At 41.9% G+C, this 25027-nt stretch overlaps 1 protein-coding gene across 3 annotated transcripts in view; it reads left to right on the top strand.

The window, feature by feature from the left end:
• Window positions 1-12393, top strand: part of LOC124007128 (atrial natriuretic peptide receptor 2-like) — a 43491-nt gene extending 31098 nt beyond the window's left edge. For all 3 annotated transcript variants that reach the window (XM_046317453.1, XM_046317454.1, XM_046317452.1), the window contains 8 exons: window positions 177-345; window positions 1897-2043; window positions 2794-2917; window positions 8840-8908; window positions 8999-9173; window positions 10253-10351; window positions 11346-11437; window positions 11856-12393. In XM_046317453.1, coding sequence (XP_046173409.1) covers window positions 177-345; window positions 1897-2043; window positions 2794-2917; window positions 8840-8908; window positions 8999-9173; window positions 10253-10351; window positions 11346-11437; window positions 11856-11918 — 938 coding nt within the window. In that variant the 3' untranslated portion in view covers window positions 11919-12393. The remainder of the gene's footprint in view (window positions 1-176; window positions 346-1896; window positions 2044-2793; window positions 2918-8839; window positions 8909-8998; window positions 9174-10252; window positions 10352-11345; window positions 11438-11855) is intronic.
• The last annotated feature ends 12634 nt before the right edge of the window (window positions 12394-25027 follow it).

The following is a 25027-nucleotide window of genomic DNA, read 5'->3' as shown; positions in this document are numbered from 1 at the left end:
TCCCAGAGACTGCAGTGCGCACACACACACACACACACACACACACACACACACACACACACACACACACACACACACACACACACACACACACACACACACACACACACACACACACACACACACACACACACACACTCTCTCTAACTAACACTCCCCTATCTTGACTACTGCAGAGATAGTGCAGAAGGTGCGTAACGGCCAGAAGCCTTACTTCCGGCCCACCACAGACAACAGCTGCCACTGTGAGGAGCTGACCGTCCTGATGGACAGCTGCTGGGCCGAGGACCCCGTCGAGCGGCCCGACTTTAGCCATATCAAGATCTACATCACCAAACTCAACAAGTGAGCACTGATCACCACCATGCCCCAAAATGGCTGCCTAGCTCCTCCATGTAGATCAGATTTTCTTTGGATTCATTTTTATCAAGATGCTTGAAAAGGAGAATGGAGGAAATAATTGAAATAAGTTGATATTATCAAGAGATGCTAGAAAAGGGAATAGCATTAATATAAATAAGATGAAAGAAAGTGGTGCTGCTTATCACACACAAATAATTTCAGATCAGAGCGATAGGAAGTCTTCATCCTCCACAAGTGTGGAGTTTATATTTATCTTGTTGTTCTTCATGGCCTACCCCATGCATTATTCCGATGCATATTTTGGTTTCTGTGTGGGTGCGTGTTCCCTTGAGCTGGGCAGACCTGTCACAGAAGGAGAAATATGTGATCTACCTGCTGATCAAAATCCAGAAAACCTTGAAGATGTGGAGTGACCTCTGCAACCAAGAAAACCAAGTGGGAGCTGTGGGAGGAAATCAGACCCTGGTGTTTGTTTTGTCATCAAGCTTTCAGGGCCATACTCCTTTTCCCTACAACACCCCCACTATCAGATGTGTCCCCTTGCTGCAGAACTGTTTTCATGTCATTCAACGCTTCTGTATTTCTTACAAAGTACAAAGGCTGTTTGTTTTGGCGAGTTAGACGTACTCCGTTTTGAATTCTGACAGTTGTGACAGGGAGATCACAACACAGGTTGTGGTTCATTATATTGACTGGCGGCTTGGCCGTGTGCCTCAAAGCAGGGCTCTGGATCGGCCTGTCTGTCACGTTAACATATAGCCACTTGCATCGCTAGCCTCAGTGATACTTCTGGCCAATTCCACTGGCCTGAGGTAAGAGAGACATGATTGATACCTCTCAGAAGCAATTCATTTCATTACGTAAATATCATTTATTGACGTAGTGGCTGACGGCGTGTTATTTTTGGTGTGGGAAACCCTGGCTGAAGGACACAAGAACAAACAGGGTCTTTAGTAATCAGTGTCGTAAACGATCTGATGTAGCCCACATAAGGGGCTCTCACTTTGTGTATTACGAATGGCTGAATTGACTTCTCTGTAAGTGACCTTGATTACTATGATAACCGGCTGGGTAAAGAATGTGAAATCTCTCCCCTCCTATGGGTCCTCAGTCCTCAGTGACAATCCTTATGATTCAGGGCCGGGGCCAGTCTATCGTGTACTTTAAGAGAGTAAGCTGTGTATCCTTCACGTGATTACCCTTGATGCACTGCTATTTACCACCGTCTGTAGTTAATGTCTTGATTTACCGTCGTGTTCCTCTACATGTGGGTGTATGATCTATGACCCATTAGAGATGTGGGAAAGATTCCAAACACTGAGTGTACAGTACTGGACAGCTACAGTATAGCCCTGAATGACTCAACCACTGTGCTGTATAGACAAAGGGTCTGAAAAGTACGACCATGAAGTCAGTTCTGAAATACGCATTGAATAGACCATATTAGGTGAGGTTAATGGAATGGAAAGATTTTTCATTTAGAATGTCAACAAATGAATGGGCATGTCATCTTTCTGTCTGTTTGTGTCACAGGGAGGGAAGTACCAGCATTCTGAACAACCTGCTGTCCAGGATGGAGCAGTACGCCAACAACCTGGAGAACCTGGTAGAGGAACGAACGCAAGCCTACCTGGAGGAGAAGAGAAAAGCCGAAAATCTACTTTACCAGATCTTGCCACAGTCAGAATAATAATTACTTGGATTCTCCTCTTGCACTATTATGTTTATACATCTGAACTTCTGGTTATCAAACAGAGAAAATGAGACTATTTCCTGTGTTGTGCCGTTCCACCTATTCATTGTTTAAATTCCACGGCGTGGAAGAGTGCATCAGCTTTCACTTCTATCTCACACTTTTTTCAAATATACACATTTACAGTTACGTAAGCAGAGAGGAGATGAAAGGGCAAGGCAAGATGGGAGCTGACAAGCAAACTTCTCATTAACCAGAACTAGGAGGAGAAATGTGATAGGGGGGTTAAGCACCTCTGATAATACGAAAGCAGCAAATGACAAGCCATGTCCTCAGTCTATTTAAGCTGTCTGTCTCAGTGGTGTAGTCACACTCATTTACCATCCCATTGTCTGCCCAAATGTCTCCCCCCAACTTTAAGCCCTTTTGACAGGCAGAAAAGGGCCTGAGAAAACGGAGCGATACCTTCTCTCACTGCAGAATTCAGCCTATTTGACCAGAGTCCTGGGTTAACCTAGCTACTAGTGCTACACTGTGCCTCTGGCTCTTTAATGTAATTACTGTACTTTAAAATATTCATGGAAAGGAAGTGATACTGTTAGGATCTGCTTATACTATAACTTCCCTTATTCATTGTGGACCGTAGCTGCCAAGCTTACTGTCACTGTTGATTCATAGGTCTGTATTAGCATTTCACTCTGCATTGTTTTACTACATTTGTGTTCTCTTATCCACAGCTCAGTAGCAGAGCAGCTAAAGCGAGGGGAGACGGTCCAAGCGGAGGCATTTGACAGTGTGACAATCTACTTCAGTGACATTGTGGGCTTCACATCAATGTCAGCTGAGAGTACACCACTGCAGGTAAACAACTGTCCGTAGAGATATCCACTACTAACCAACATCAGATACATACCTTACACAATGGTATTCAAACTTTCTTATCGGGAGCCTCATTTTTTAGTTTTTTTTTTGCTATAATTTCTTGGGACCCCACCCCAAATCAAATGACTCATAAATAAAATCGGTAGATTAAAATTTTTACGTCAAAAAATGATCATTTTCTTCTCTCTTATCCAACTTAAGAGAGCCAATAAATACATTTACTTATTCGTCTATCTTTCACTATCTTTGTGTGTGTGTGTGTGTGTGTGTGTGTGTGTGTGTGTGTGTGTGTGTGTGTGTGTGTGTGTGGTGTGGGTGTGTGTGTGTTTTTGTGTGTGTGTGTGTGTGTGTGTGTGTGTGTGTGTGTGGGTGTGTGTGTGTTTTTAAATGTGTCGACCCCAACTTTGAAAACCATATGTATGTGCAGTTAGTTTTGCTAAGTAAAATGCACTCAATATTTATTGAGTCAAAGTATTAATTCACCGTGGGAAATTAGACTTCCTGTATGGGTGGCGTTTATATTTATTGAACCTTTATTTAACTAGGCAAATCAGTTAAGAACAAATTCTTATTTACAATGACGACCTACCCCGGCCAAACCGGACGACACTGGGCCAATTGAGCACCGCCCTATGGGACTCTCAATCAAAGCGGGTTGTGATACAGCCTGAAATCGAACCAGGGTCTGTAGTGACGCCTCTAGCACTGAGATGCAGTGCCTTAGACCGCTGCGCCACTCGGGAGGATAAGAATGTTGTAAACGAAAGGTCGCTGGTTCTAATCCCGAGCTCTAAAAAAATCAAGTTGATGTGCCCTTGAGCAAGGCATTAACCCTGACTGCTCCTCTAAATCGCGTTGGATTAACGTGACTACAATGTCAACTCTCTCCCAAGACACTCCGAGGTAGCTGACATGAAAGTTTAAATATATGCTGATCCAACAGCTCATTATAAGAAAAGAAGAGAATGTGAAGAGGAGCTTCTTTGTCACTTACGTAACCTCACAGAGCCTATTAGAGCACCTACCGTATGTCTCCTAGCATAAAGCATTCCCACACAACTCAAAATAGTACTGAGAGCTGAGAGCATGTTGACGCATTGTTGAGTCACTGGATGCCATAGCTGCAATGGAATTTCTTTCTCAGATGAAGAAGATTTCAAGACCACTCATATCATTGAGAGACTCCCTTCAACAGGGTCTAAATGTACTGTATGAGGATGAAAGGCCGATGGGATGGTTGTAATGGTCTCAATGGTTTTAGGTGCAGTGCCCCAACATGTTATTTTTTCCCCCAAACATTTTGGTCATTCAGAACTCTGAAATGTATCCAGAGGAACCAGGTTAATTTCTTGATGCAACTTGTGCCAGGAATGAAGATGGTGTTACTGGAGTGTTTCTTCTAAAGTTGTGAAGATACTTTACAGCAGCGATTCTACACTGGTGTGTTGCGGGAGGCTTTGAGTGGCTTGCGGGTGTCAGTAAAAAATATATAATCATTTTAAAAATACTGCATTCTAAATTGAAGCAACGTAAATCAAGTAGAAAGTGTGTAGAAATGATGAGGTTACTTTTTGAAATAATTTGATTTAGAGAACAAAAAGTCTTCAATCACAATATTTTCAATATAGTGCTGTTAGCAGTACTATTTTGGTTAATTTTGTGGTCTCAAGCCAGTAAGTTTATCAACATTCTTTATCATGAATATGGGCAAAATTGTATTATTGACAATGAAAGAGGTGGGAATGTTGTTCCCTTGTCATGTAATTGCTACATTTACTATCTGTGTAGCATAAAAATTTGTATTCCAGATTGTATTTTGGCAATTATTTTTCATGATGTGAATATTGTATCGCAACTGAGACAACCTGGTTCAATTTGGGTTCCGAAGCAAAACCAGTTGAAGTACCACTGTTTTTTTTTTTACCCAGACTGATTAATTCTATACATCCAGCAGAAAGCTACTTACAAGAACAGTCATACATCTACCTTTCAGCAAATGAATGTTCATATAGCCCAGAGCTAAGACATCCATCCACTAGCTTTTAGTAGCAGTGTAATACAGTATATTGAATGTCAGTTATTCTACCCATTTGATTTTCAGGTCACGGATCTATTTAATTAAGACTACAGAACGCAGAGTATTCTTTAACATTAGTGTGGCTTTGAGGTTCAGGTATCTCATCAACCATTTAGTGCTCTATTTAGTTAACATACAGTACCAGTCAAACGTTTGGACACACATACTCATTCATAGGTTTTTCTTTATTCATACTATTTTCTACATTGTAGAATAATAGTGAAGACACCAAAACTATGAAATAACGCATGGAATCATGTAGTAACCAAAAAAGTGTTAAACAAAACATATTTTAGATTCTTCAAAGTAGACACCCTTTGCCTTTGACAGCTTTGCACACTCTTGGCATTCTCTCAACCTGCTTCACCTGGAATGCTTTTCCAACAGTCTTGAAAGAGTTCCCACATATGCTGAACACTTGTGGGCTGCTTTTCCTTTAATCTCCGGTCCAAATCATCCCAAACCATCTCAATTGGGTTGAGGTCGGGTGATTGTGGAGGCCAGGTCATCTGATGCAGCACAACATCACTTTCCTTCTTAGTCAAATAGCCCTTACACAGCCTGGAGGGGTGTTGGGTCATTGTCCTGTTGAAACACAAATGATAATCCCACTAAGCACAAACCAGATGGGATGGTGTATCGCTGCAGAATGCTGTGGTAGCCATGCTGGTTAACTGTGCCTTGAATTCTAAATAAATCACTGACCATGTCACCAGCAAAGCACCATCACACCACCTCCTCCATGCTTCATGCAGAGATAATACATTCACCTACTCTGTGTTTCACAAAGACACAGCGGTTGGAACAAAAATCTCAAATGGAACGAAAAATGTCCATTGTTCGTGTTTCTTGGCCCAAGCAAGGCTTCTTCTTATTGGTGTCTTTTAGTAGTTTGCTGCACTGAAAGTAAAGGGGCTGAATAATTTTGCACGCCCAATTTTTCAGTTTTTGATTTGTTAAAAAAGTTTGAAATATCCAATAAATGTTGTTCTACTTCATGATTGTGTCCTACTTGTTGTTGATTCTTCACAAAAAAATACAGTTTTATATCTTTATGTTTGAAGCCTGAAATGTGGCAAAAGGTCGCAAAGTTCAAGGGGGCCGAATACTTTCGCAAGGCACTGTACATGAATGTATTTATGGTTGTTTGTATTTTTGTCTTCTCTTTTAATCGTGTTATTGTTTTACCATCAAGGACCACTTTGGAAATAAGCATTTTAATTAATACTTTGATATCCTCTGGGTCCACATTGTTGTAAATGTCTGTAGCTCAAAATAAATTGAATTAAATTCAAAAAGGTGGCTGCTTTTGAAGAATCTCAAATATTAAATATGTTTTGATTTGTTTAATACTTGCCTGGCTGCTACATGATTCCATATGTGTTATTTCATAGTTTTGATGTCTTCACTATTATTCTACAATGTAGAAAATAGTAATAAAAAATGAAATAATAATATTGAATGAGTAAGTGTGTCCAAACTTTTGACTGGTACTGTATATAATTAAATATTAGATTAAGTCGAAATGGTTTAACAAATAATGATACGCCCATCTGAAACTTCAACTACAGATAACAAACAGATCACTGAACATTTCGAATCCCCCGTACCTTCTCCACTATGCAATCTGGTTTCCGAGCGGGTCATGGATGCACCTCAGCCACACTCAAGATCCTAAACGATATCATAGCCGCCATCGTTAAAAGACAATACTGTGCAGCCGTCTTCATCGCCCTGGACAATGCTTTCGACTCAAATGTCAATCACTGCATTTTTATCGGCAGAATCAACAGCCTTGGTTTCTCAAATGACTGCCTCGCCTGGTTCACCAACTACTTCTCAGACGGAGTTCAGTGTGTCAAATCGAAGGGCCTGTTGTTGGAACCTCTGGCAGTCTCTATGGGGGTGCCACAGGGTTAAATTCTTGGGCCGACTCTTTTCTCTGTATACATCAATGATGTCGCTCTTGCCGCTGGTGATTCTCTGATCCACTTCTACGCAGACGACACCATTCTGTATACTTCTGGCCCTTCTTTGGACACTGTCTTAACAAACCTCCAAACGAGCTTCAATGCCATACAACGCTCCTTCCGCGACCTGCAACTGCTCTTAAATGCAAGTAAAACTAAATGCATGCCCTTCAACCGATCGCTGCCCGCACCCGCCCGCCCGTCTAACATCACTACTCTGGACGGTTCTGACTTAGAATATGTGGACAACTACAAATACCTAGGTGTCTGGTTAGACTGTAAATCCTCCTTCGAGACTCACATTAAGCATCTCCAATCCAAAATTTAATCTAGAATCGGCTTCCTATTCCGCAACATAGGATCCTTCACTCATGCTGCCAAACATAAAAACTGACTATCCTACCGATCCTTGACTTCGGCAATGTAATTTACAAAATAGCCTCCAACACTATACTCAGCAAATTGGATGCAGTCTATCACAGTGCCATCCATTTTGTCACCAAAGCCCAATATACTACCCACCACTGCGACCTGTATGCTCTCGTTGGCTGGTCCTCGCTTCATATTCGTCGCCAAACTCACTGGCTCCAGGTCATCTATAAGTCTTTGCTAGGTGAAGCCCCCCCGCCTTATCTCAGCTCACTGGTCACCATAGCAGCACATGCTCCAGCAGGTATATTTCACTGGACATCCCCAAAGCTCAACTCCTCCTTTGGCCACTTTTCCTTCCAGTTCTCTGCTGCCAATGACTGGAACAAATTGCAAAAATCACTGAAGCTAGAGTCTTATCTCCCTCACCAACTTTAAGCATCAGCTGTCAGAGCAGCTTACCAATCATTGCACCTGTTCACAGCCCATCTGTAAATAGCCCACCCAACTACCTCATCTCCATATTGTTATATATTTTTTATCTCCTTTGCACCCCAGTATCTCTACTTGCACATTCATCTTCTGCACTATCTATCACTCCAGTGTTTAATTGCTAAATTGTGATTATTTTGTCACTATGTCCTATTTATTGCCTTACCTCTCTAATCTTACTACATTTGCACACACTGTATATAGATTTTTCTATTGTGTTATTGACTGTACATTTGTTTAGCCCATGTGTAACTCTGTTCTTTGTGTCATACTGCTTTGCTTTATCTTGGCCAGGTCGCAGTTGTAAATGTTGTTCTCAACTGGCTTACCTGGTTATATAAAGGTGAAATAAAGAAATGTATAAACTAGCACTGAAATAGTTTTCTGAACCCCATTTCTCTCTCCATGAGCACACGGAATCTCCTAACTACTAGCTACTCAGGGGCATTACAATAGTGAAACAGTCGTTTGACGAATGAGAACATGAAACACTTCATATCTCTTTTTGAATAAACAGCTGATATTTTACGTAATTATTTATCTTAAAATTCTGAATCCTTTTTTTGAAAATGTGTTCCCAGTATTTAGTCTGTTGCATTGTTTTACTCATGCAAATGCATTTCTCAGTAATCTGAGGTTCTGGGAACTGGCCCAAGGCGGGGGAACAGACAGACATATTTTCATCTGACTGGGGGAACCATTGGGAGTTCATGCAGAACCACATCTCCGTCAATCACAGGGGAAAACCAAATGGAACATGCCTCATGAACGCACAAAGTGGAATTTACTATCTTTGGACACTTTATTTGAAATTGCTTCGTTTCACAAAAGTTTGCCACTAGCTAAATAAGTATTTCTGAAATAGAGACTGAGGGAGCAGAAGAGTAACGGTAGTATGCTTTTAGTGGTGGTGTTTCTGACCGTTTTAACCATGAACAACTGTTTCTAGTTTATCTGAGTACTGTACCTAAAGTATTTCTAAATTCTCCGTAGGTTGTGACGGTGCTGAATGATCTTTACACCTGCTTTGATGCCATCATCGATAATTTTGATGTGTACAAGGTAAGTCAGAGGAATCATGTTTTTCGTTATTTTCAACCAGTGATATGATCACCTGTTTTACCTGCTGACATGTTGTCATGTATATCTCAGGTGGAGACCATTGGTGATGCGTACATGGTGGTGTCAGGGCTTCCGGTAAGGAATGGTAAACTCCACGCAAGAGAGATCGCTGGGATGTCATTAGCCTTACTAGAACAGGTGAAAACATTCAAGATTCGACACAGACCCCAAGACCAGCTACGGCTAAGGATAGGAATCCACACAGGTATCATTTCACATGGAGTTTGGAATTATTGTTCAAATGTGTTATGCTTAACTACTGTTGGAAGCTGGCAGTTTAAAAAAAAAAGTTTGTGTCCAGTTGAATTAATCTGTGTCTTTGGGCACTGACCAATCCTTCTCCCTTATCCTTGGCTTCTACATAGTTACCGCCTAAAAAACTTGAATAAATCATAAAAGTTCAATCTTTCAATACCTCCTAAATGTTATATGATCTGCCCTAGCCATTGTCAGTTTATTTAATTCAATGACAAATAGCTTAAATCAGGTAAGGGCAACTTTGATGGGGGTGGGGGCCACAAAAAATGGTACTCACGAGGGGCTGCAGTGCCTCATGGGTTTTAAAGTACATTTCCTGCAATTGTACTTGTTTTGCCATTGGGCATGGAGAAGATATTGCAATTTTCTAACTCTTTTCATGCAATTCTACACATTTTGCCATAGGGTGGAGGAAAATGTTTGCCGTTTTTAATATGATAACTGACTACAAGTTTAAATGATAAAACGTTTCATTTTTATCACTATTGCAAATAGTCGACTAGCCAAGAACTCATCTGTGATTCAATTGCCCACTTACCTATCCTGCCTATTCCTGCTTCATGATCGCATAGGGCTTTTGCTCAGTCATTTTTATAAACTGTTGTGAATGGTTATGACCGTCGATTACAATATCTAGGTTTCAGGACATACTGTATTTCAGTTAAGAAATCTCTGGCAATTTCCCCAGTATTGACAATATTTGAACAAGTACAGCTCAAGCTTTTCTGGGGGGTTTTTGTCCATAGCTCTCAGACATTATCTCATGCAGGCAGAATGTACAGTATATTCTTATTCAAACACTTGACATGAACATCACTGATAGGTCTTTCAACAGTCTGCGTGGGAGGTGCTCAATCCCATCATTTTTTGTATGTGTTGTTTGAGTTCAATCTAATCTTTCATGCTTTTTAAGTACACTTAACTTATTATGTGAGGTTCTGGTAGTAATGAAAGAAATGCTACTTTATCTAAATGATGGTTTTCCATGTATATTTCCAGTATAATTCACTGATTTCTTCTGTTCAGGACCTGTCTGTGCTGGGGTGGTGGGTCTGAAAATGCCCAGATATTGTTTATTTGGAGATACTGTCAACACAGCGTCTCGGATGGAATCGAATGGAGAGGGTGAGTGTCAGATTCGGATCTCTATTTCAGTGGCTGTTAGCGCTTTTTAAATAAATAAATATTTGAACGAAATGCTGCTGCATGGAACAATGGTCACATTCTAGAATTCAATTGGGGAAAAATGAACATGTTTCAGTTGACACACTGACTACTAAGTACTCATTATTTGTTATTTATGTGGTATTTGCTCGGATTTGGATTTTGTGGTTTGATCGTCCACCGACTATTCCCTGTTGGTCTCATGCAATGGTGTTGTGAAAGACTGGTTCACCGTCATTATTTGTCTTAACTAAATCTGACTGATATCTTGTGTCTGAGAGTCCATGACCATCCAATTATACAAATTGTGGACTAGCTCTTTGCACGTACGTCCCTGTAAGAAACGTAAACGTCAAGGGATGCATAAAGTAGACAGGGAATGGGATATTCATAGTCACAAAGCAACAGACAGGATGGAGGTTGTCATCGTAGTTTAAGAGTGATCATCTGGACTGGTATTACTGGCGGCTGTTCTTAACTGGTGTGGTGGTAGGGAGCCACTGGTGTTGTGCCAGCCAGGAGGTTTTGTGAGTGACTCATCACGTTATTGATTAACCCACTCCCGTCCTGCCCATTTCCTGCTGTGTGCTTTCACGTCCATTGATAAATAGTTAATAACACTTATACCCATGTCACATCCGTAGTGTTAAAAATGTATACCATCAAATATCCTATAGTGGTAGGAATCACCTCTGGGACGGCACTGTCCACAGTTGTTTCTAGGCACTATATCCATAGCACCAGGAAGGAATTTCACTGTTCATTTCTACTTTTGACCACCTAACATAGACAGATCTACTTGGTTAACGTACAGTATGCGTGTGTATTATGATTGTTATTGTCTGCCCCAGTGCATATGGCAGAGGGTAAATGCTTGCATGTAATGCAACGGGGTGTCACTCCCTGCAAAACACTCACTGTGATGTGTCTCTTGTCTCATTGATGTATTTCACAGCCTTGAGGATCCACCTCTCCTCAGCCACCAAAGAAGTGCTGGATGAGTTTGGCTATTTTGATCTCCAGTTAAGAGGAGACGTGGAAATGAAGGTGAGGCCACGAAGAGGAATGAATGTGTTGTCAGCGTTACCTTTAATGGCTTCACGCATTGAGTATTGTTTGATAGACAAAGGAATATGAAAGAATGGTAAATGTGGTCTTGTGATTCCCATCCTGTTTATTCTATCTCTTGGTGGAAGAACGCATTGCATGTCAGTAGATGTGGAGCTCTGGGCCTCTCAGATTACGAGTGTCGTGAAGAAAAGATGTCCGTGCTCTCCTGTCAAAATGAAAGAGAACCATAATATCTGGTTATGTGGAGTAGTAATACTCTCTAGGGATGTCAGATGGGTTCTAACAGGACCTGCAGATGTCAGGGTCACCCTTTAAGGAAGAGAAGCCCTTTTGTGTAGCCATCACTCCCACTCGTCTCCATTGATGACACCTATTGATTTCTGTGTTTTTCCAGGGCAAAGGCAAAATGAGAACCTATTGGCTTCAGGGGGAGAAGACTGACATGTACGTTATTTGAGAGGCGCTGCTGTACTCACATTGGAGCCAACCACAGAGGAGGCTACACAGTGGCACAGCCAGCCACTGCTTTATTTGTTTTAGAATAAGTCCTAAAGGTGATACCCTCCTAAAGTACGAAAAGAAGGGATGTTTAATGGTATGTTTAATACCTGTGTACGTACGGTAACTGCAAAAAGTTGTAAAGATGTTTTGTATGAAGAATCTTTCTGTCCTGAGAGTGAGTACTTTTCGATGATGATGAATTCATATTTTTGTTTGTGCTTTATATCAAGATTTGTATAATGTGTTTGGAAGTCAATGATGTATTAATAGTCCATACAGCGTTCATAACAGATGGGCACAGTGTAATGATCAATGTCAATGCAGAGGTTAGAGTTCCACAGTGATGTCATACAGTACAAGATGATATATGTATATATGTACATCCAAGATATTGTAAGATATTTTGTTCAATAAAACGGAGTAAAACACAACAAATCATTGTTCAGAGAATATTATTTATGGTTTAACCTAGTGTGTGTTCATAGTCCTGTGTGAGTCTGTGCACTGCACTGTTAATGTCCTTTTGATCAAAACATTTCATGATTTAGTATTGTTTACAAAACAATAACACTTTGAAGTGTCATGATTGACGGTACAAGGGGGACTTTCCTTGTAGCCAGCTATTGACTTATTTCTGGCTGCATGTCAGAACTTTTATAACTGGGCCATATTCCCTGATAATGCTTAACCAAATATTTTCTTTTAGATTTAAACTCCTACTGAATTAAGTTTCCTTATGCCGTCCTCTAAAAATGTAAGAATTTGATTGAATGATTTGTATTTTTTAAGAATGAAAGTGTATGCTATTCAGTTGAAGGGAAATCCAACCAATTGTATGCACACAGCATAACCTGTTGGGAATCTTGACCGGGCCCATCTGTTGAAATTGCTATGGTACCTTAGAGAGCATGAATTGTAATTTTAGCGTACCACTTTAATATATTGCATTTCACAAATGAATAACAGAAGTTATGCCAAGCTAATTAGTGTAAAATTTTTCTTTATTTTATTAAACCAAATTCCCATGATACAATCATCCATAGCCTAGTATTTGCATTGTCTGACAGTGTTACAAACCTCCAATACAAATTTTGAACACCAGCATATGCACCATTGAGAAAAATCTTGTCTTTTCACATTGCAACGTTGTCAAAAACTGCACATTAAAATCACGTACAATGAACTGTTTGCATGTCAAAGATGAGAAGAAGCTCATTCAACAGTTAATCAAGAAATGACAGCCAATATCAGGGGGTGCAGGATGCAGTTGTGTTAAGCTGCAATGACATCACCAGTCCATTATCACCTGTGGCATGGCATCATGTGTGTCTCTTCATCTCTGCAGGGAACAGCTTCCCTCTGGGCCCGAGTCGTAATTACAGCCCACCCACTCCCCTCAGCTCTACTGCCACACTGAATGTGCCCGTTAGCAAGTCGCACAATGAAGTGAGGAGGTGGTGGGTCCCTTAACAGTACTAAATGTTCAGTCGCTCCAATTCACTTATTAACCAAGTAACAGTGTCTCATAAGACTATAATCACTTATGTTTCCCTTTCAGGGAGTGTACAATTTGCTAGTCTGTACGTGTGTGCGTATACATTTACAATTTATTTGCCATAGACTGACTTTTACTGTAGAATTAATTAAGGATAAATGTTACTTATTGTTGAGTCAACAAGGGCTCCTGGTTTTATCTTTTTGAAGCGAGGGAGAAGAATTTCACTAGCATTTTTGTATGCTGCTTGGGAGGATAGACGACAACTTAGAAGTGAGCTTTCGATGGGGAATGCACTGACTGAATTTGCACTGCAGGTATGTTCACAATTGGTCCCTGACAAAAGCACCACATCCATTTTAAGCAGAGCAGTATTCCCTTTCACAGGGGAAAACAGTGATGTAAGTACTGTAATACATCATTTATAAACCTAAACAGGGGTACCTTTATGGATAGATCAACATACATTATTAAATCTAGCCATGGGGAAAATGAGTAGTCACTTTTACTCAAAGAAGGGAATATTTACACAATCACATTTAATTTAAATTAGGTGGCAATATATTCCACTTGGCAGTAAGTAGCTAAATGGCATCTGTTTCAGACACCAATTGTTTCCCCATCTAATCCCATGAGGTACCGAAATGTTTGAGAAAAAAGCTGCATAAATGTAGTCTAAAATTACTTGTTGCCATAGCTACCTCCTCCTAATCTCTGCTGAAAGGGAGAGGAGAGAGTAACGCCATGTAAAATTGTCCTCTGATCAACAGAACACGTATTTGAATCGAGCCCTGCTCTCTGATGTAAGGTGGCTGCATGAACATCAGTATGTCTGACATCGGTACAGTGGAGGCTTCTGTGTGCCTCTCTTGTTCCTAAAGGTGGATAAACAGTTTCCTCGTCTAAGAAAATGTCTGGCTTCTGTCATTTGTCGAAGGTCAATAGCCAGATCAACTTTTGCCTAGCGCAGGAGAAAGAGGATAATGTTGCTTTCTGTTATTCAGCAGTGCTCAATTGTGGGAATTTGGGGTTGCAAAATGAGACGGCATAAAGTGGAGAAAAAATAACCTACAAGCAAAAATAACAGCATGAACAAACAGAGATAATTGTCTTGATACAAAGCCCTGGTATGAATAAAAAGATAACTGTAATTCAACAAGGAGATAATAACCCTGGGATATAGTCACAATCCAATGCCTTTCACCTGTCTAGTTGTGTTAAATCATGTGCAGAACTTACACAAATCACAAGAACATGATTAAGCATTATTAAGGCTTTCAATGAAATTGCGATCTAGAATGTCTTCTCACTCATGTTTTATTGTATTGTTTCTACATAATTGCTTGGCTATGGAACCACTGCAGTGGAGCAAATGCTTGATGAACAAAAGTGATACCATATGCGGTACAGAGACTTGACATAATTTGTCTTATATAGCATAGTGGAAACAATTTAATATCACTGTTCATAAAATGCATGATATGTCCAATGCTCGCAACAGGTACAGTTGAAGTCATAAGTTTACATATACTTAGGTTGGCGTCATTAAAACTCATTTGTCAACCACTCCACAAATGTCTTGTTGACAAACTATTGTTTTGGCAAGTTGGTTAGGACATCTACTTTGTGCATGACACAAGTCATTTTTCCAACAATTGTTTACGGACAGATTATTTCACTTACAATTTCACAATTCCAGTGGGTCAGAAGTTTACATGCACTAAGTTGACAGTGCCTTTAAACAACTTGGAAAATTCCAGAAAATGGTGTCATGGCTTTATAAGCTGCTGATAGGCTAATTGACATCATTTGAGTCAATTGGAGGTGTACCTGTGGATGTATTTCAAGGCCTATCTTCAAACTCAGTGCCTCTTTGCTTGACATAATGGGAAAATTTTAAAAAATGAGCCAAGACCTCAGAAAAAGAATTGTAGACCTCCACAAGTCTGATTCATCCTTGGGAGCAATTTCCAAACGCCTGAAGATACCACATTCATCTGTACAAACAATAGTATGCAAGTATAAACACCATGGGATCACGCAGCCGCCATACCGCTCAGGAAGGAGACACCTTCTGTCTCCTAGAGATGAAGGTACTTTGGTGCGAAAAGTGCAAATCAATCCCAGAACAACAGCAAAGGACCTTGTGAAGATGCTGGAGGAGACAGGTACAAAGTATCTATATCCACAGTAAAACGAGTCCGATATCGAGATAACATGAAAGGCCGCTCAGCAAGGAAGAAGCCACTGCAACAAAACTGCCATAAAAAAGACAGACTACGGTTTACAACTGCACATGGGGACAAAGATTGTACTTTTTGGAGAAATGTCCTCTGGTCTGATGAAACAAAAATAGAACTGTTGGGCCATAATGACCATTGTTATGTTTGGAGGAAAAAGCTTGCAAGCCGAAGAACACCATCCCAACCCGTGAAGCACGGGGGTGGCAGCATCATGTTTTTGGGGTGCTTTTCTGCAGGAGGTACTGGTGCACTTCACAAAATAGATGGCATCATGAGATAGGAAAATTATGTGGCTATATTAAAGCAACATCTCAAGATATCAGTCAGGAAGTTAAAGCTTGGTCGCAAATGGGTCTTCCAAACGGACAACGACCCCAAGCATACTTCCACAGTTGTGGCAAAATGGCTTAAGGACAACAAAGCCAAGGTATTGGGGTGGCCATCACAAAGCCCTGACCTCAATCCTATAGAAAATTTGTGGGCAGAACTGAAAAAGCATGTGCGAGCAAGGAGGCCTACAAACCTGACTCAGATACACCAACTCTGTCAGGAGGAATGGAACAAAATTCTCCCAACTTATTGGGGGAGGCTTGTGGAAGGCTACCCGAAACATATGACCCAAGTTAAACAATTTAAAGAATACCAAATACTAATTGAGTGTATGTAAACCTCTGACCCACTGGGAATGTGATGAAAGAAATAAAAGCTGAAATAAATCATTCTCTCTACTATTATTCTGACATTTCACATTCTTAAAATAAAGTGGTGATCCTAACTGACATAAGACAGGGACTTTTTACTGGTATTAAATGTCAGGAATTGTGAAAAACTGAGTTTAAATGTATTTGGCAGAGGTGTATGTAAACTTCCGACTTCAACTGTACATTTTCAGGTGTGTACAGCATATGCTCGTCATCCATGCGTTCACTGATAGGTGTGCTGAGTATTTCTGGTACTCACCACTGTCACACCCTGAGACATGGGAAAAACACAGTACACGACATACTGTAAGTGATATTTCTTGCTTTTATTTCAAAATAGCTTTTGTGTAGACCAGAGCCATGTATTCAGAGAGGTTTCCGCATTATGATGCATTTACATAACACTACAACATTCTCTGGCAGCCATTTTAGCTCCCCATTAACATTACAAGAACATTATTTAAACAGTGCTATGTAATTAAATGTCTAGAACTACAACATTTGAAAAGTTGGCTCTAAATATATGGGTCTGGTGTAGACTGAGTACTATCAGACAATGTATGCTATTTTTACAGTATCTTCTGCCTCTTTTAAAGGCTTAAATGAACTGGGTCAAAGTGGATGAGATGCAGCATCTCATTCAGAATTGGACAATACCCTGTACCAGCTGTGCTCTTTGAACACTATTGGCAGAATCTACTAAGATGTCTTTTTGAAGGTCTTCTTGAGACCAAATTCAAAATCGAGGCTTGTAAATAGTAATCAAATATGACACCAAAATGACAAACATATGCAAAATGATTTTCATTGGTTCATATCTTACATATCAACAGACATCAAATATTACAATTCAAGGGCCAAGTATGCAATAATATTTAGATGGTTTTATTGCGATAAAATAAGACAGATTGTGCAACAGAGATTTTTTTAAAAAAATACAGGGGAAGGAGTGGGTCACACAGAGTATGAACCTAATAGTATGAACCGAATAAGGCTATGGTCTTCTAACCTCGATATGGTAAATACAATGCTTTTGAAAATGTTTGCTTTAGTAACAGGCTCATGTAATGTCTTACTGAGGTCTGGGTAAGTGGGAGCTCTCTTAAATACATTTGTTGTATTCTCTTTTTGTAAGAGGAAGAGCAGGATAACAAATGCTTCACAAAAGCAGAGAGACCACTAACATTACAGTCACTTTACAATAGCAGACAGAGTTAATGACACATCACACAAAATCTGATTGAAAATATACTGTATTATATAATATTTTTTGAAAATATGTCAAGATTATTAAATATAACGTACATATGTTTGCTATAATGTTAAGTGGTCGTAATATTGAAAACATGGTGCTCTGTCCATGTATCATAATGTAGAGAGGGTTATGTACACTGAGCAAAAATATAAATGCAACATGTAAAGTGTTGGTTTCATGAGCTGAAATAAAAAGTCCCAGAAGTTTTCCATATGCACAAAAAGCTTATTTCTCTCAAGTTTTGTGCACATATTTGTTTAAATCCCTGTTAGTTTGAATTTCTCCTTTGTCAACATAATCCATCCACCTGACAGGTGTGGCACATCAAAACACTGAATAAACAGCATGGCCATTACATAGGTGCACCTTGTGCTGGGGGAGGGGGAAATAAAAGGCCTCTCTGTAATGTACAATTTTGTCACACAACACAATGCCACAGATGTCTCAAGTTTTGAGGGAGTGTGCAATTGGTATGTTGACTGCGGGAAAGTCCACCAGAGCTGTTGCCAATGTTCATTTCTCTGCCATAAGCCACCTCCAACGTTGTTTTAGAGAATTTGGCAGTAGGTCCAACCGGCTTGAGAACCGCAGACCATGTGTATGCCGTTGTGTGGGGAAGCAGTTTGCTGATGTCAAAGTTGTGAAAAGATTGCCCAATGGTGGGGTTATGGTATGGGCAGACATAAGCTAAGGACAATGAACACAATTGCATTTAATCAGTGGTTATTTTTATGATACTGTGACAAGACCCTGAGGTCCATTGTCATGCCATTCATCTGACGCCATCACCTCATGTTTCAGCATGATAATGCGCAGCCCCATGTCGAAAGTATCTGTACACAATTCCTGGAAGCTGAACATTTTCCAGTTCTTCCATGGCCTGCATACTCACCAGACATGTCACCCATTGAGCTGCTCTGGATCAACCTGTAAGACAGCGTGTTCCAGTTCTCGCCAATATCCAGCAACTACACATGCCATTGAAGAGGAGTGGGAGAACATTCAACAGGCCACAATCAACAGAATGATCAACTCTATATGAAGGACATGTGTCACACTGCATAAGGCAGATGCTGGTCACACCAGATACAGTACTGTCTAGTTTTCTGATCCACGCACCTACTTTAAAAAAAATGTATCTGTGATCAACAGATGCATATCTGTATTCCCAGTCATGTGAAATCCATAGATCAGGGCCTAATTAATTAATTTGATAATTTACTGATTTCCTTATATGAATTGTAACTCAGTCAAATCTTTGAAATTGTTGCATGTTGCGTTTATATTTTTGTTCAGTATAAATGGAGGTGTAATGGAATAATCAGACCAACCTGTATGTGCTGATGATTCTCACTCCAAAAAGTAACTGCCTGATCGCCTTTGTAGTCATGCTCCTAATCACAGCAAACAAAGAATGCATTAGAAATGAAGTCTGTTGAAGTTTGAGTTGAATACTACTGATGTCAGTTTACAGTACATATACAAGAGACAGGAAGACAGTTAGCTTGTCCCAAAACAATGTGTCTCACAAAGAGGGGTATTTTGTAATCATGCTCATAGAAAATCATTGATCTAGTAAGTAGACCTTTAGAGGTGAAAGCTGAAAACCTTTGACTTTGTAGTCCTCCTTCGGTGGTGGGGCAGAGCTGTGTTTCGGGAGGCTCGTGGTTGAAATCCGCATGTGTCCACTCACTGTGAGATAGAGGAGGAGGACCATATCAGCATGAGAACCTACAGCAACTTGCTTATCAGTCTCTGGTGCTCTGCCATTGTTTTTCCACCTTTTCAATTATTGCTGAACAACTTAAGATATCTATTTTTACATCTATCAGTAGATATGAGGAAAATTAGATTTATGCTTAGGCTTGCATGATTAGTGCATGAATAAGCATAGTAATACATGCATTACCATGTGCATTACATTGTTCTAGTGTTCCAGTTATTCTACATTATTAATTTAGCGAAATGCCGGTACAGGGACAAGGTGGAGTCGCAATTCAATGGCTCAGACACTGTGTGGCAGGCTCTACAGGAAATCACGGACTACGAAAACAAAAACAGCCACATCATGGACACGTCACGCTTCCAGACAAACTAAACACATTCTTTGCCCGCTTTGAGGATAATACAGTGCTGCCGTGGCAGATGGCTAACAAAGACTGCATTCCCCTTCTTCAAATCAAATCAAAATCAAATCAAATTTTATTTGTCACATACACATGGTTAGCAGATGTTAATGCGAGTGTAGCGAAATGCTTGTGCTTCTAGTTCCGACAATGCAGTGATAACCAACAAGTAATCTAACTAACAATTCCAAAACTACTGTCTTATACACAGTGTAAGGGGATAAGGAACATGTACATAAGGATATATGAATGAGTGATGGTACAGAGCAGCATACAGTAGATGGTATCGAGTACAGTATATACATATGAGATGAGTGTGTAGACAAAGTAAACAAAGTGGCATAGTTAAAGTGGCTAGTGATACATGTGTTACATAAGGATGCAGTCGATGTTGTAGAGTACAGTATATACATATGCATATGAGATGAATAATGTAGGGTAAGTAACATTATATAAGGTAGCATTGTTTAAAGTGGCTAGTGATATATTTACATCATTTCCCATCAATTCCCATTATTAAAATGGCTGGAGTTGGGTCAGTGTCAATGACAGTGTGTTGGCAGCAGCCACTCAATGTTAGTGGTGGCTATTTAACAGTCTGATGGCCTTGAGATAGAAGCTGTTTTTCAGTCTCTCGGTCCCAGCTTTGATGCACCTGTACTGACCTCGCCTTCTGGATGATAGCGGGGTGAACAGGCAGTGGTTCGGTGGTTGATGTCCTTGATGATCTTTATGGCCTTCCTGTAACAACGGGTGGTGTAGGTGTCCTGGAGGGCAGGTAGTTTGCCCCGGTGATGCGTTGTGCAGTCCTCACTACCCTCTGGAGAGCCTTACGGTTGAGGGCGGAGCAGTTGCCGTACCAGGCGGTGATACAGCCCGCCAGGATGCTCTCGATTGTGCATCTGTAGAAGTTTGTGAGTGCTTTTGGTGACAAGCCGAATTTCTTCAGCCTCCTGAGGTTGAATAGGCGCTGCTGCGCCTTCTTCACGACGCTGTCAGTGTGAGTGGACCAATTCAGTTTGTCTGTGATGTGTATGCCGAGGAACTTAAAACTAGCTACCCTCTCCACTACTGTTCCATCGATGTGGATAGGGGGTGTTCCCTCTGCTGTTTCCTGAAGTCCACAATCATCTCCTTAGTTTTGTTGACGTTGAGTGTGAGGTTATTTTCCTGACACCACACTCCAAGGGCCCTCACCTCCTCCCTGTAGGCCGTCTCGTCGTTGTTGGTAATCAAGCCTACCACTGTTGTGTCGTCCGCAAACTTGATGATTGAGTTGGAGGCGTGCGTGGCCACGCAGTCGTGGGTGAACAGGGAGTACAGGAGAGGGCTCAGAACGCACCCTTGTGGGGCCCCCGTGTTGAGGATCAGCGGGAGGAGATGTTGTTGCCTACCCTCACCACCTGGGGGCGGCCCGTCAGGAAGTCCAGTACCCAGTTGCACAGGGCGGGGTCGAGACCCAGGGTCTCGAGCTTGATGACGAGCTTGGAGGGTACTATGGTGTTGAATGCCGAGCTGTAGTCGATGAACAGCATTCTCACATAGGTATTCCTCTTGTCCAGGTGGGTTAGGGCAGTGTGCAGTGTGGTTGAGATTGCATCGTCTGTGGACCTATTTGGGCGGTAAGCAAATTGGAGTGGGTCTAGGGTGTCAGGTAGGGTGGAGGTGATATGGTCCTTGACTAGTCTCTCAAAGCACTTCATGATGACGGAAGTGAGTGCTACGGGGCGGTAGTCGTTTAGCTCAGTTACCTTAGCTTTCTTGGGAACAGGAACAATGGTGGCCCTCTTGAAGCATGTGGGAACAGCAGACTGGTATAGGGATTGATTGAATATGTCCGTAAACACACCGGCCAGCTGGTCTGCGCATGCTCGGAGGGCGCGGCTGGGGATGCCGTCTGGGCCTGCAGCCTTGCGAGGGTTAACACGTTTAAATGTCTTACTCACCTCGGCTGCAGTGAAGGAGAGACTGCATGTTTCCGTTGCAGGCCGTGTCAGTGGCACTGTATTGTCCTCAAAGCGGGCAAAAAGTTATTTAGTCTGCCTGGGAGCAAGACATCCTGGTCCGTGACTGGGCTGGATTTCATCTTGTAGTCCGTGATTGACTGTAGACCCTGCCACATGCCTCTTGTGTCTGAGCCATTGAATTGAGATTCCACTTTGTCTCTGTACTGACGCTTAGCTTGTTTGATAGCCTTACGGAGGGAATAGCTGCACTGTTTGTATTCAGTCATGTTGCCAGACACCTTGCCCTGATTAAAAGCAGTGGTTCGCGCTTTCAGTTTCACGCGAATGCTGCCATCAATCCACGGTTTCTGGTTAGGGAATGTTTTTATCGTTGCTATGGGAACGACATCTTCGACGCACGTTCTAATGAACTCGCACACCGAATCAGCGTATTCGTCAATATTCCCATCTGACGCAATACGAAACATGTCCCAGTCCACGTGATGGAAGCAGTCTTGGAGTGTAGAGTCAGCTTGGTCTGACCAGCGTTGGACAGACCTCAGCGTGGGAGCCTCTTGTTTTAATTTCTGTCTGTAGGCAGGGATCAGCAAAATGGAGTCGTGGTCAGCTTTCCCGAAAGGGGGGCGGGGCAGGGCCTTATATGCGTCCCGGAAGTTAGAGTAACAATGATCCAAGGTTTTTACCACCCCTGGTTGCGCAATCGATATGCTGATAAAATTTAGGGAGTCTTGTTTTCAGATTGGCTTTGTTAAAATCCCCAGCTACAATGAATGCAGCCTCCGGATAAATGTTTTCCAGTTTGCAAAGAGTTAAATAAAGTTCGTTCAGAGCCATCGATGTGTCTGCTTGGGGGGGATATATACGGCTGTGATTATAATCGAAGAGAATTCTCTTGGAAGATAATGCGGTCTACATTTGATTGTGAGGAATTCTAAATCAGGTGAACAGAAGGATTTGAGTTTCTGTATGTTTCCTTCATCACACCATGTCCCGTTAGTCATGAGGCATACGCCCTCCACTCTTCTTACCAGATAGATGTTTGTTTCTGTCGGCGCGATGCGTGGAGAAACCCGTTGGCTGTACCGCCCTGGATAGCGTTTTCCCAGTAAGCCATGTCTCCGTAAAGCAGAGAACGTTGCAGTCTCTGATGTCCCTCTGGAATGCCACCCTTGCTCGGATTTCATCAACCTTGTTGTCGAGAGACTGGACATTGGCAAGAAGAATACTGGGAAGTGGTGCGCGATGTGCCCTTTTTCGGAGTCTGACCAGAACACCGCCGCGTTTCCCTCTTTTTCGGAGTCGTTTCCTTGGGTCGCTGCATGCGATCCATTCCGTTGTCCTGTTTGTAAGGCAGAACACAGGATCCGCGTCGCGGAAAACATATTCTTGGTCGTACTGATGGTGAGTTGACGCTGATCTTATATTCAGTAGTTCTTCTCGACTGTATGTAATGAAACCTAAGATGACCTGGGGTACTAATGTAAGAAATAACACGTAAAAAAACAAAAAACTGCATAGTTTCCTAGGAACGCGAAGCGAGGCGGCCATCTCAGTCGGCGCCTCTGTTAGCTCTCTGTGGCTGAAGTGAGTAAAACATTTAAACGTGTTAACCCTCGCAAGGCTGCTGGCCCAGACGGCATCCCTAACCGTGTCCTCAGAGCATGCACAGACCAGCTGGCTGGTGTGTTTACGGACATATTCAATCAATCCCTATCCCAGTCTGCTGTGCCCACATGCTTCAAGATAGCTACCATTGTTCCTGTACCCAAGGCAAAGATAAGTGAAAAAATGTCTTCCATCCCGTAGCACTCATTTCTGTGATCATGAAGTGCTTTGAGAGGCTAGTCAAGGATCATATCACCGCCACCTTACCGGCCACCCTAGACCCACTTCAGTTTGCATATCGCCCAACAGGTCCACAGATGACGCAATAGCCATCACACTGCATACTGCCCTGTCCCATCTGAACAATGTTCATTGACGACAACTCAGCATTCAACACCATAGTACCCTCCAAGTTCATCATCAAGCTGGAGGCCCTGGGACTCTTCCCCGCCCTGTGCAACTGGGTCCTGGACTTTCTGACGGGCCGCCCCCAGGTGGTGAAGGTAGGAAACAACATCTCCGCTTCGCTGACCCTCCACACTGGGGTCCCACAAGGGTGTGTGCTCAGCCCTCTCCTGTACTCCCTGTTCACCCATGACTGTGTGGCCATGCACGCCTCCAACTCGATCATCAAGTTTGCAGACGACAGAACAGTAGTGGGCTTGATCACCAACAACAACAAGACTGTCTACAGGGAGGAGGTGAGGGCACTCGGAGTGTGGTGTCAGGAAAACAACCTCTCACTCAATGTCCACACAACAAAGGAGATGATCGTGGACCTCAGGAAACAGCAGAGGGAGCAGCCCCCTATCCACATTGAAGGGACAGTAGTGGAGAGTGTAGTAAGTTTTAAGTTCCTCGGCATACACATCACAGACAAACTGAATTGGTCCACCCACACAGACAGCCTCGTGAAGAAGACACAGCAGCACCTCTTCAACCTCAGGAGGCTGAAGAAATGTGGCTTGTCACCCAAAACCCTGACAAACTTTTACAGATGCACAATCGAGAGCATCCTGTCGGGCTGTATCACAGTCTGGTACGGCAGCTGCACCGCCCTCAACTGCAAGGCTATCCAGAAGGTGATGTGGTCTGCACAACGCATCACTGGGGCAAACTACCTGCCCTTCATGACACCTACAGCACCCGATGTCACAGGAAGGCCAAAAAGATTGTAAAGGACAACAACCACCCAAGCCACTTCCTGTTCACACCGCTATCATCCAGAAGGCGAAGTCAATACAGGTGCATCAAAGCTGGGACCGAGAGATTGAAAAATAGCTTCTATCTCAAGGCCATCAGACTGCTAAACAGCAATCACTAACTCAGAGAGGCTGCTGCCTACATTGAGACCTAATCACGGGACACTTTAATGAATGGATCACTAGTCATTTTAAACAATGCCACTTTAATAATGTTTACATATCTTACATTAATCGTATCACATGTTTCTACTGTATTTTATACCATCTATTGCACTTTGCCTATGCTGCTCGGCCATTGCTCATTCATATACTTATATGTACATATTCTCAGTCACCCATTTAGATTTGTGTGTATTAGGTATTTGTTGGAGATCTGTTAGATTACTTGTTAGATATTACTGCACTGTTGGAACTAGAAGCATAAGCATTTCGCTACACTCGTATTAACATCTGCTAACCATGGGTATG

The sequence above is a fragment of the Oncorhynchus gorbuscha genome, linkage group LG20, assembly GCF_021184085.1.
Source record: "Oncorhynchus gorbuscha isolate QuinsamMale2020 ecotype Even-year linkage group LG20, OgorEven_v1.0, whole genome shotgun sequence".
Lineage (NCBI taxonomy): Eukaryota > Metazoa > Chordata > Actinopteri > Salmoniformes > Salmonidae > Oncorhynchus > Oncorhynchus gorbuscha.
The sequence above is the reverse complement of the archived record's forward strand: the minus strand, read 5'-3'. Positions and strand labels throughout refer to the sequence as shown.